The 12,917-nt window shown below is 40.7% G+C and overlaps 1 protein-coding gene across 1 annotated transcript in view; it reads left to right on the top strand.

The window, feature by feature from the left end:
• Lca5 (lebercilin LCA5) overlaps positions 1-2,939 on the top strand; it is a 49,697-nt gene extending 46,758 nt beyond the window's left edge. The window contains exon 8 of the mRNA XM_027411045.2: positions 551-2,939. Coding sequence (XP_027266846.1) covers positions 551-1,452 — 902 coding nt within the window. The 3' untranslated portion in view covers positions 1,453-2,939. The remainder of the gene's footprint in view (positions 1-550) is intronic.
• The last annotated feature ends 9,978 nt before the right edge of the window (positions 2,940-12,917 follow it).

Here is a 12,917-nt window from a genome sequence, read left to right as displayed (position 1 = left end):
GGTAAACACAAGATTGTTCCTTGAAGCATTTTGTTCCCTCTGAACTTAATCTTAAATTGTGTGTAATTCTCACCTCTGGGGTCATTTTTACTGTAGAGTATTTTTGCTTATTCTTTATTTAGTCTATGCAATTCATATTTTTGATAAGTACATATCTTTTTTTAAGAAAATGTAGTGCTCTTCATTTGAGAGTTAACTGAAATTTTCTCTTGATTTGAGTCAGTGCATTTGCTGTTTGAGTTCTGTGTGAGGGATGCTTTCTCAGGACAGCCAAGAATTAATGTTAAGTTCTTTCTGTCTCACCACCCACCATGAATTGTACAGTACTCCACGGAAAATCTTACTACTGCTACACTGAAGAGCAGAGTGTCACGTGTGTGGCTCTTAAGTGCAATCCACATTAATTACTTTCAAATCCAGAATGTCAAGTGCGGAAACAAAATGTTAAGATGTCCATTGTACGACTTTTTGCAAAAGATGGTAGCTTCGTTTTCCTATTTAGAAATACTTATGCTGTAACATTCCTGATATTAAATTTTGTTTCCTACAGAGTCGGAAAAAGAAGAACTTGATAAGGCGCAAAGTAATAAGGAGACATCTTTGGTGGTTCGAACAGAGAAACCAGCGTTGGAAGCTGGAAAGTTCCACGCGCAAACACATCAAACTCAAAATGCAAAACAACGGGAAGACGAGGCAGAAAGACTCAAAACAGAAATGCTTCTCGCCAAATTGAACGAAATCAACAGAGAACTCCAAGACCCTCAGAACCTCAAACGGCCCCCTTTGCCATTGCTCCCCAACTTTGAATCAAAGCAGCATTCTCCAGACAGAAGCTCCAAACCATCCACACACTCTGAGTCTTCAGACAGATCCTCGAGTGGACAACATTCGTCAGACGTGAGCTCTTCAACTGCCAGAGGAGAAGGTCGGAGTCCGGCACCCATTCGAAGCCCAGGAACCACTCAGAGTCCAGTCCCTCCAGATGAGTTTTCATTTGGTAGCTATGTGCCTTCGTTTGCAAAAACGTCAGGGAAGTCAAATACACTTAGCCAAAAAAGCAGCTTTTTAGATTTCCAGAGCAGCAGTTTGGAGAGCCTGAGTAAAGACAGTACAGATTCTATTTCGAGAAAAGAGAAAAAAGCGAGCCTGATGGAGGAGCTGTTTGGTACCGGTAGCAGCACCAGCACCAGCAGCACCACCATTTCCTCCTCCAAGAGCGGCGACCCTCATTTTCTGACTGCCGGCAGAGGAGACTTGGACCCTCTTAATTTCCCCTCTGGGGATAAATGCGGCAGAGTTCGGGAGCCTGATGATGAAGATGAAGACTTTTTCCTCGGTGAAGGAAGAAGCTTTAATCCCAACAGACAGCGGCTGAAGCACGCGAGCAATAAGCCATCGGTGACAGCTGTTGACTCTGTTGATGAGGACATTGAAGAGGTTACACTCAGATGACTGACTGGAGCACACAGAGTATATATATTTATTTTTTAAATTGTAAATATTAAAATATTTTAATACAGTATTTATTATAAAAATTTAAATTTTTAATGGTAAAATGGCCTTATTAGGGAGTCATTTTTAGCAGCTAAACATGGCACAATTAAACAAATAGTGACATACCACAAAGCCACGTTGCTAAGAATGCTTTTTTTTGTTTTGTTTTGAAATGAACCAAGAGGAGAGTTGTTCCTTACTTTTTCTATTTTTACAGCTGGTCTCACTTACTGAGCTGGCCTTGTAGGAAGTTTTACTTCACTAAAGTCTTGCTCACTTCCTACTTTCACCTGTTTATTTTTTGGTCAGATCTCACTGAGCCCAAGTATTGTCTTTCCACTGATGGTTAAATGGAAATTAGGGGTCTCTAGTGAAGGCCCCAGGTAGCATTGAGCAGTGGGACTTAGCAGCTGTGCCCTTGTCTGAGGTGACAAAGCCAAGCTAATGAGTGGTGGTGGTGGCAACAACATCGGGACTACCTCTGAAATACCCCCCTCCCCCCAAGTATTTGGGGTATTTACTAAGGTGCATACTGGGGCATTACTCCTGAGGAGTACATCCTCCTCAGTTACAGTCCTGAAATCACTCACTGCTGCTCTGTGGGCACTTTCGGGGGGCACGGAAGACATTTTTGCCTTAGGTGATGCCCCTCTGTGTGGCTCCAGGAGGCTTGGGCATAGTGTCATTCCTCTCTTTCTGTACACTCTGTATTCTGGTGGAAGATTCCCTACCAAATACAGGAAGGAGAAGAAATGTCAGCCCAGCACAGAATGATTTTCAACTCAATTATGTTTCCAGAGTCCTAGTTTTAGAAATTTTAATACAAACCCAGGAGACAGAAGTGTGATAAGAAGACTTACAGACAGAAGTCCTGTAAGTCTTGGGCTTACAGGACTGATGTAGAAGCAACCATGGATAGAGGTGTTTAGAATCGGGGCACCTGCCATGCCGAAGAGACTCAGTAGTTTTCTGTAGAAAGGCACAGTTTCCTTCCACGTAGTTCAAGACAGATGCAGAGGCAGGTTCTGGGGAGGCCTGGTCTGCTGAAGCAGGGACAGATCAGCCCAGGAGAGACGCTGTGTGTAACGGAATGATTTGTGATACAGTTCTTGATAAAACATTATGTAATGTTAATTTTGTTCGTGGCTGTAAGTTTTCTACTGATGTATTCTAATTTCAAGGTTTTTAAAAAACGTTTCCAGAAAAAAAATTATTCATTACATTAATTAGATTTATGCCTTTTTCTACCTGAAAGTTTGTTTAACCCAATGAGCAAGGAATTACTAAAATTAAAACAAATTAAGTTAAAAGCATGATGGTTAGTATTAAAATTGGATGTTACAGGGTATAGAACTTAGAGAGCAAATCAGTTTTTTTTCTAAATGTCCAGTTAAATTTATTTGTACTCAGGATTCTTACTAATAAAAATTTAAAGCACACCGTGACTCTGCTTGAATCATCTTTTGTATTCAGGAGACATGCAGTGGAAGCAGGATCTGGAAGGTTCTTACCTCGTCATTCGCCTTTCTTTTGTTTGGCAGTTTCAGTTGAAGCACAGGAATTTGTACTAACTCAGGGTAGACAGTGTGGCAGTCTTACCAGATAATTATGGTTCCAATTAATCTTTTCTACCTTAATGGCTGTTACAATGGCACATGTTTCACATGGTAATAAAGAGAAGGTGCAAGGCAGGGAGGATTAAATTGAATCGTAAACACCAGCGTGTTTGCTGACTAACCCGGTATTTCTTGACCGTCTTCATTTCCTATTCCAGGCTGGTGTCCCTGGCTGGTTAGGACACAGGGAAGGGAAATGTGCACCCTAGTAATGGCGCAAATGCTGTAGAAATAAAGAAATAGCAGTCACTTGGCAACAGCGCATACCCATAAGGCCTTTTTCTCAGCTTCACAATACGTACCCTTCTCACATTCAAGTCTGCTTTTAAAGAAATCAATCAAAAGTGCTCTCCTCTCTCTCACTGAGGGTGCCCTGCCTGTATGAGATGGGTAGAGAGGGTGGAGAATCATCCCACAGGTACTGCCCTTGTATGACTCCTTGTGTCTTTGGACTATGCCTTCCTCAGCTCCTAATGGTCTTGCATGCTCTTTATGATGGGTGTAAGTGAGTAAATTCCTGAGGTTGCTGCTCTGCCAAGTGCCCAGCACATCATAGGCACTTGACAATAGCTGCTGTTATGATAGCTAATTATGAGTTTCGTAGAATAGTTGAAAAAGTGGAACAAAGATGTATGCATGCACCTGCATGTGCAAACACACACACACACACACACACACACACACACACACACACGCACGCACGCACGCACGCACGCACGCACGCACGCACGCACGCACACACACACAGTGGGAATACAGGGGTAAGCAGACAAAGCTTCTAAGCTCCCAGTTATAGACCATCAATACTAAAGATACTGTGTCTTTTTAGTACTACAAGCTCTTCTGCAGAACAGCAGAAAAAGAACTAGTGAAGGATTTTCTCAAGACAGGTTTTGTGACATGAGGCAAGGGGCATGCCTCACAGCAATTGAAAGTCTGGATAATCCTGGCCTATGGTTGCATGATCTAATTCACACCCCACTTCTGCCACAGTGTATGTCTGGATAAGCCAGGAAACCTCTGTATTTCCTTTGCCTCTCTGCAGAACAGTGCTACTGAGAAACCCTACCTTGTGGGACTTACACATGTTCAGTGCATTGATACACACAAAGGCATACTTAGAGCCAGGGACACTCACATCTTCCCTACTTTGTTGTTGTGGAAAAGGAACTAAGAAAAGTGGAGGGCATATTTTTTAAATGCCAGAGATGGCAGATGCTGCTTTTGTGTCCTTTGGCTTGTTTATTCTTCACAGAGGTTTTTCCTGAGTTGCTGGTATTTTATCAATCATTGCTCCTTTTATAGAATCAAGGCAAATATAACACATAACACATGTTACAGCCTATATCCAGATTTCAAAGGTGGAATATTGCACTCAATAGTCACAGCGTAAGAAACCAAACCAAACCAAACCAAAAACCAGTTGTGCATCAATGTGTCGGTAGTCCACAAAAATAGCTCACACAAAATACATTATTTTGCTGTCTATTGTTTTCAGTAAGAAGACTAACTTGGTAACTCCAAGCCTACATGATCCCTTCAAGCTGGCACTATCTCCCTAAAACTCTTACAGACTGTCATGAGTGTCACTGGCCCATGTATGCTGTGATATGCCTGTGCTCTATGCTGGTTGCCTTGTGCACGGAGGAGTGAACTCCGTGCTCTTACTCTGGTCAGAAAAGGTCAGGGTTTCTGTGCCATAAGGAAGACATGGATCCACTGGCTGCTGGGGAAAGAGTTTGTTTGCTTTATGAGAGTGTGGTCTCCAGTGGGTTGATTCTGATCCAGTGGTTGGCCCAACCCAGCACCCATGAGTATGTGGGCTGGAGTTGATAATTTTTAGAAATGAAGTTGGGAGGGGTGGATCTGACAGGTCTTGGGGGGGAGTGGAAGCGTGGATGTGACCAAAATACATTGTATGTGGGTATTCTCAAAGGAGAAAAAATAAGCCTTTCATTTAAAAATTACAATAGTTTATCTCTGACATGTGCCTCTACATACATGAATATATTCAACCTGCTCCTAACACAATAAAAATTAGAAATCAGTCAAAACAGAATAGAAAAACATTTGGCTTTGAGGTCAGGAAATAGGTTAGACTTGAGTGCTTATAAATTATAGTTTTCATTAAATAATTTGTCTTTAAGTTCCCCATATGTGAAATGGGACTGATCACATCTTTACACGCTCATGGGAATCAACTGAAGTTGTCTGTTTTTAGGAGAAGAAAACAGCAGAATGAAGCATATCATAAGAGGGGCAGTATTGTCTGCTCTGTACTTGAGATGCATGCTTGAGCTGGGGAGATGACTAAAGGATAAAGCAAAGTGGCTGTCTGCCTGTCGTCTCTGTGCTCAGGAGGAGAGAAGGGACCTCTGGGGCAAGCTAACTAGACAACCAAGTCAAATGGATGAGCTCAGGTTTGGGGAAAGACCTTGCCTCATTAGTTAAGACAGACAATGGTCAAGGAAGACACCTTATGTCAACCTGTGACTTACACACACACACACACACACACACACACACACACACACACACACACACACACACGGGGGAGGGGGCGGTATGTGGCTGCACAGTAAACATGAATGTATGCACATACTATGCTCATACACAAACGTCTCCATCCAAATATTTTTTTTGAAAAAGTAGAGATTTGTCAATATGAACATTTAAAAAACTAGCTGTGTTCTTGGCCATCTTCAACTGAAGTGACGACTCCTCCTTGACTCCTGCAGAAGCTGCAGTCCTCTAGAGAAGGCATTTGCTGTTTCTGTGAGGGAGCAGCTGGTGGCTGGGAGAAGCAAGTTTTCACAGAGCTTTGCTTCACTACTGAACTCATGGAGAAACGAGGAGCCAAGACTCTTGTGCTCTCTTGAGTACAAAGTTTCTAGAGGAAGCATCCCCCACTCCCCCAGCAGTGTTGGGTGTCCCTGAATTCCAGGACTGAAGGGAACTGTGTCTTCACCGTTACTTCCTGTGCAGGAGGAATTGATTCTGGCTAGGTACACTTTTCATACAACCTTATTTAACAGGACATTGTTAATGTCCGATTTTTACCCTGATACAGAGAATTGTATACAGATAGCCACAGATGCTGTCTTTCCTAGACACATTCATATTTTTCCTTCTTTAGAATTTTTTCTAAAAATCTTAATTAGCTTCTTTATGAGCCTCTAATCAATGTGATGTGGGTAATATTTACACTCCTAAACAGTTTTGGGGGAGAGGGGCGTCTCCTTCAAATAATGAGTATAAACCGGTATGCTACTTAAATAACTTCCAAAACAGATGTACAATCAATAAAGCCCAGAAGCACCAACAGGAAAACAGTGGTATATTCCTGCCTCCCACAACTGCTGCAGCACTTAGAAGCTAGGTGAGGATGCCTGGGGTAGAAAGTTTCCAAACCTACCGTGTAGAGATGACATCAGAGCTCATCTGTATTTCAATGAGCCCCCCAGGGCATCCTGATACAGCTGGAGTAGGGAAGGCAAAGGGTAATGCCTTTCATGTGTAGGAATGGCCGTAGGTTTTGCAGACTCAAATCCAGTCCTTGGAGTTTGTAATGCCAGTGTAGAGAGGATATGTGGACTCTACACCTGCTGCTGCATGTTCCCTAGAAATGGTTTTGGAGTGTGTGTGTGTGTGTGTGTGTGTGTGTGTGTGTGTGTGTGGTCATGGGTGTAGATAAGAGCACACATGCTAATAAAATACGTAGGGTAATGGTCCTGGCTTTTCTACTTTGAGACATACACAGTCCCTTTGCAGTGGTTAGCCACACTAGCTGGCCTGGTAGCTATGGGAGATTCCTCTGTCTCTATCTCCCATAGGATTACAGATATTCCCATTATGTCAGAAAATTTGAACTAGTTAAACAAACAAAAAAAAAAAAAAGGAAGAAAAAAAGACTGTGTTAAAACAACAAATGTCAGAACCTGGGCAGTTCATATGACATTTCTCTATGACCCTCTGATTTGCAGAAAATAATTTGAAAATGTACAGTATTCCCTCAAAAAGGACTACTCAATGGCTCAAGTTTGACATTCTATGTGAACATAGTTACTTTAGCAACTGGTCTCTTAAAAATTTTTTTGAAAGTTTAGAAAACTGGTATGTAAGTGTGAGTATATTTGTGTGTGTGTGTGTGTGTGTGTGCCCCTGTGTCTTTGTGTATTTGTGTGTTTTTGATGATCCAACAAAAAACTTGAATGAGACTTAATAAATGCTAAAATTACCTAAAGGATTAGTCTCCGTGCAGGAGGTGGTTTAAGTAAAAGGAAAATAGAGTTAAGTACTTGAACTCTTGTGCATTCTGTGGCACCTATGAATCTGTGTGTCATTTATGGTCAACATCCATTGGGTTTTTATAAGTTGGGATTTTGTTTGCAATGCAAATCTCCATATCTTCCATTGGCTTCTTAGCTTACTACAAAGGCAAACAAACAAACAAACAATTTCATCTTAAACAGACCTGTTTTGTGAAATTTGTTTCCATGGGATTTGTTATTGCACCAAATAAGGAACTGTAGAAAACAAACAAACAAACAAAAAACTACTGACAATGGAGGTCATGTAGTCCTGGTGACAGTGGAAGTAACTATTGTCAGTGATTCCTGATGTGTCCCAAGTATTTTCTCCCAAGCATAAGGCTCCAGAAAATGTGTATTGGGCTGGCCAATGAAATCGTAATACAGTTACAAGTTTTGAACATACTTCTGAACTGTGGTTACCCCAGTCCAATTTTTGTCTGAGAACTAGCAGTCTCTTAAGTAATGAATACATTGGTTCTGGTCCCGCCACTGGACCCAGAACTTTGTTCCCCTCTTCTATTCTGTGAGCTCGGAAGCACATTCTAGTAACCTCACTGACTTTTGCCATTCTCCTCTTCCCCTGCCATTCTCATTGCAGCTGCAGCTGAGTTTCTGTTTCTCTTTTTAAGTATCCTTTTGATTAACTAGGAAGTTTGATGGAGTCCAGCAGCATAATTAAATCCATGAGCAGTGTCAGTTGGGTGTTCCTTAGCTGCAGGCATGTTGCTAGGATACTCTTAAAGACACAATTCTCTTGATTAACTGCACAAGCTAGATTGCCCAAGTAGCATTTTTATCATTCATAGAAATACAGGTCAGGTTGCATTTAAATTTATAGCAAGATGAGTGCTATCCAACTCTGAATGCTTTTAGCATCACAGAAATGTATTTAGGTATGTGCACAAAGAATGTGTTTGGAATAATAATTTAGCGGTTGAGAATTCGTCATCTATTTTAGGGAGAGCTCAGTGTCCACGGATTTGAAGCTGAAAGAATTCTGCATTTCAATCACCGTCAGGAGACACCATCTCCATTGTGTGTGGAGCTCTGCTGAAATCCCACTGTGGTTGTTATGAGTGTTACTGTTTACCGGTGTATTTGATTCCAAAATTTCCTACAAATTGCAATCATGGTCCCTGGCTGATTTAGTAAAATAAAATCAAGAAGCTTAAAAAGAAAGACAGAAATTCCTCTATTGTAATTGATTTCATATGGGCAGTTGTTTTTTGAGGTTAAGGACTGGCAAATAGTTTTATTTGGGTAGTGCTTTAACAATTACCTTATGGCTACTAAATATGAAAATGTCAGTGTCTGTGTCTATTCTCTGCCTATGATGCACTCGTTAATTTGTTTATTCATTTAACAAGTGCTTTCAGGGCTTCTGTTGTATATATTGCAATTGCTAGAAGCCATAAGAAGAGTTTTGAATGTCAATATGACATCGATTTTCATTTTGGAACCATCAGTTCCATACTAATGCAGAAGACGAATTGCACAATTCAGGAATTGCAGATAAGGCATAATGAAAGAGTCCGTGGGAATCCACTCCAGAAATGAATAGTAGAGTTATTTATGAGACAGCATTGGCAGCTCTTGGTAATCAATTGGATGAGGAAGAAAGAACCCTGCAGTAACTAAGGAGGTGATAGTGGCAGGAGCTGCCGCAAGGACTATAAGAAGAACAGGTGTGAGAGGAAGTGATAAGTGGTTTCATTTTAATTCAACTTTTTGTCCACTTTGTTTGAGTCAGTCAAGATTGTTTACATGGCTGCTGCTGGCCTTGAGCTCTTGACCCTCTTCCCCTGACTCTTCTTGTGCTGAGATCATAGGCATGCATCGCTATGCCTGGCTTCTAGCTCTTTCTTAAATGTGTGGAGTTGTTGAATGTGCATACAAACACATGAGAGAGCCGACAGAAGGCAAGTCTATAGCAAAGATGTTGATTTAGGGCTTTGTTACACACGGATGGCATTTATTGTCAGGGATCTACATAAGGTTATTTAGTGTGCAAAACACATGAGTTGAAACAGGGTTGTAACAAACACTGAAATCATTCTATTCACTAGCTTCTACCTTTAAAACGGTTTCCTTAAAAATAATTTCTCATTTTTACTCAAAGTTTCAAAAATATCTGAATTATACAGTTAATGAAGTCACACACACACCCACACACACACACACACACACACACACACACACACACACACACACACATACACACACACCCATCTTCCCATCTATTATTAGGAGAGGAGCTTGATTTTTGAAGATTTTAGGAAGAAAGAGCATTCTTTTATTCTGGAAAGGCTTTAATCACTAATTGCTTGCCTCTGTTAAATTGAAGACAATTGAAATAGTTTCTCTGTAGATACTGCAGCAGCCAGCCATTGACAGGCAAATAAGATGATGTCAACCTGTAGTTTTACCAGCCTATTTGAAGAACTGTTCTGAGCATCCATGTCTGTTTATTTTCTGACTTTGTGACTTGCTCTGAATATCCTCTTCTTCTCATGTCAACACCACAGACCTCACTATTTCACCCTCTTGAAAAAAACCTATGCCAAGGTAGCATAGTCCATGGTCCCTATGTTAAGATGACAGAGAAAGACATACAATAATTTCTTGTTCTTCTCCACAGTTCCCAACCTGAGTCACAAACGCCCCATCTATAACTAAAGTCTTCCTGTTGATTTTCTAAGAATCCTCCCATAACATATGCAAATGAAAGCAATATGGACTTTTTTCTTTACTAAATAAATAAAAGAGTGTGTTTTGTACATTGTGATAAACCCAGGCTTATTTCCACTCAGTCTCTTCCTGAGTGTGGTGGTTGGGCTCATGTGTCTAACGGACTGACTCATTTATTTAACCAAACTCTGATTTTTTTTAAATGTATTGTTTGAGAATTCCATACATGCTTATAGTGTATTTTAATCAACCTCTCCTTCTCTCCCTTTTAAGTTCTCCTCTGGCTCCCATAACTGCTTTTTCCTAATGTGATGGAGGATGCCATGTGAAGATGGAGAAAGACTACCCTTATATCCACAAGCCACGGGATCCTTAGAACTGCTAGGATCACCATGAGCAAGACAGGAGCCCAAGCAGATGCTTTTCAGGGCCCCCGAGAGCATGTGACCATGCCAACACCTTGATTAAAACTTCTATCTTCACAACTATAAGGACATACCTTTCTGTTGTCCTAAAGCCACCTCAGTTACAGAAGTTTGCTGAGGCAGCCCCAGGAAACCAATCCAAAGAGCGTTTCCTATCATTACACAGACAGCATCTTCATTTTAAAAAATAACATCATGGCACTATATATATATATATATATATCTCCAGGGCTAATTGCTAGTTCTCTCTGGTTGGGTATTTGTGCTGCTATTATGGATGATACTTCACCACTTGGCTATGCGCACCAGCCTCATGCTTGTCTGTGGGTCAGATTCCCAGGAGTGGAACGATCAGTCAGAGGGACATCACTGGTTAACAGTTAGAACAATACCGCCCTCTAGGATTGTATGCTGTCTGCACAACCATTGGCTTATGTTGTCTTTCTAATGGACATTTCAATACTGTGTGGAAACTTGTATTTTCCTGGCTCCAACTGAGATGGTGGTTTTTAATTTATTTTTTCTGATACGGTGTTTAAACACCATTCATTTCCCAAATACCTGTTCAATGCCTGTTCAAATCCTTTCTGTTATCAGGTTATTGATCTCTCCTGTGTGTTATGACTTAGGAGACCCCCATTACCCCAATTTGAGACTGGAAAGATGGCTCAAAAGTCAAGAACTATGCTGTGATCACAGAGAATTAGCACCCACATTGGAGGGCATGCAATCAACTGTAACTTCAGTTCCATGGCACCCAGTTCCTCCTCCTGGCCTCTGCAGGCACTGCACGCAAGGAGTGTACAAACATACATGCAGGAAAAACAATCATAGACATAAAGACACAAAACCCAATATATAAATAAATGTAAATGCAATCAAATAAGAAAATCCCTCTGTTTATTCTCGTCTTTTGACTTTGCCTTTCCCTCATCATGTATCCTTTTAAAAGTTTTATCTGTAATTCATTTTTAATCATTCTAGAATCAAAAGAATTCTGCTTCACATTCTATAGAATTTATTCTCACATGCTGGGATGACACAGCTTTAACTGATTTTTTCCTAAATGGCTCTCAAACTGTGCTGACACCATTTCTTTAAAGTCCATTTGAGAGTTTGGCTTGCTCTTAAGTTCAAAGTTCAATTCCTAGCTTAACAACAACAACAACAACAACAACAAGGTCAAATTTAGGAGCTAGATTTGAAATCCCAACTTTTAAAGTATAATATTTATTAGTTATTTGAAAATTTCAACATTGCATTTTGAAATTCCATCTTGATAACATACTAAATTATTAAACCCAATACTAAATTGTCATATACAATAGGCCTGTTTCCGGTTCTCTTTATATGCCTATTCACATGCCAGTTATTATTACCCTGTTGTTATTGGAAACCATGAAATTTATTAATTTATTTTAATGAGTCTTTCACCGTTTACACAAACATTTTGTGTTTTACGGACTTGAAGGTTTGTTTTGGTTTTTAAAACAGTCTTTATTTGGGGCTCAGATTGGTCCAGAACTTGTAATCCTAATGTCTCCATCTCCCAAGTGCTGGTATTACAGGCATGCACCCCCATGCCTGGCAATGACTTAGCTTTTCCCTCCTCATTTGGGGCTTAAACTTAGGCCCTTGTACATGCTGGGCAGACAATCAGACTAATTTACATCCCAGGCTTAGAAAAAAATGTTTAGCTTAAAAAAAAAAACTTGGGGGATATTTTTGAATCTTAATTAAAAATGTGTGTGTGTGTGTGTGTGTGTGTGTGTGTGTGTGTGTGTGTGTGTGATCTTCGTAGCATGTCTGTGCACCACATGCAGTGTCCATGGAGGCCAGAAGAGGGTGTCTGATACCCTGGAACTGGAGTTGCAGTGGATTGTGAGCCACCATGTGGGTGCTCCCAATGAAACCCAGATCATCTGGAAGAGCAGCCAGTGCTCTTAACTGCTCATCTATCTTTCCAGCCCCTGGGATATTTTTATTAAAGCAATATTGATACTTCTGCAATGTCACCCTGTGTATGTGCAACTATGGTCCATGTTCTGTTTAGTTCTTCTATAAACTTCAATGGTGCTTTAAGGTTTTGTTGGATTCGTTTTGCATAGTCTTTATATATTTCTTAGTAAGTTTATTCTCAGTGTGGCTGAGGTTGGGTCCCAGGGCTCTACCACTGAGCTATATTCCCAGGCCCATTTTTGTTTTCACTGCTGCTGAAACATATCATTTTCTTCCATAGCTGACGGGGGAAGTCCTTCTGTGTATATGTTTATTTTCTTGGTTGATAAATAAAGCACTGTTGGCCAATAGGGAAGCAAGATAGGTGGGACTAGGAGTTGAGGAGGATTCTGGGAAATGTAGTAAAGAATGAGGAGTTGCCA

This window comes from Cricetulus griseus, chromosome 4 (assembly GCF_003668045.3).
Source record: "Cricetulus griseus strain 17A/GY chromosome 4, alternate assembly CriGri-PICRH-1.0, whole genome shotgun sequence".
Lineage (NCBI taxonomy): Eukaryota > Metazoa > Chordata > Mammalia > Rodentia > Cricetidae > Cricetulus > Cricetulus griseus.
The sequence above is the reverse complement of the archived record's forward strand: the minus strand, read 5'-3'. Positions and strand labels throughout refer to the sequence as shown.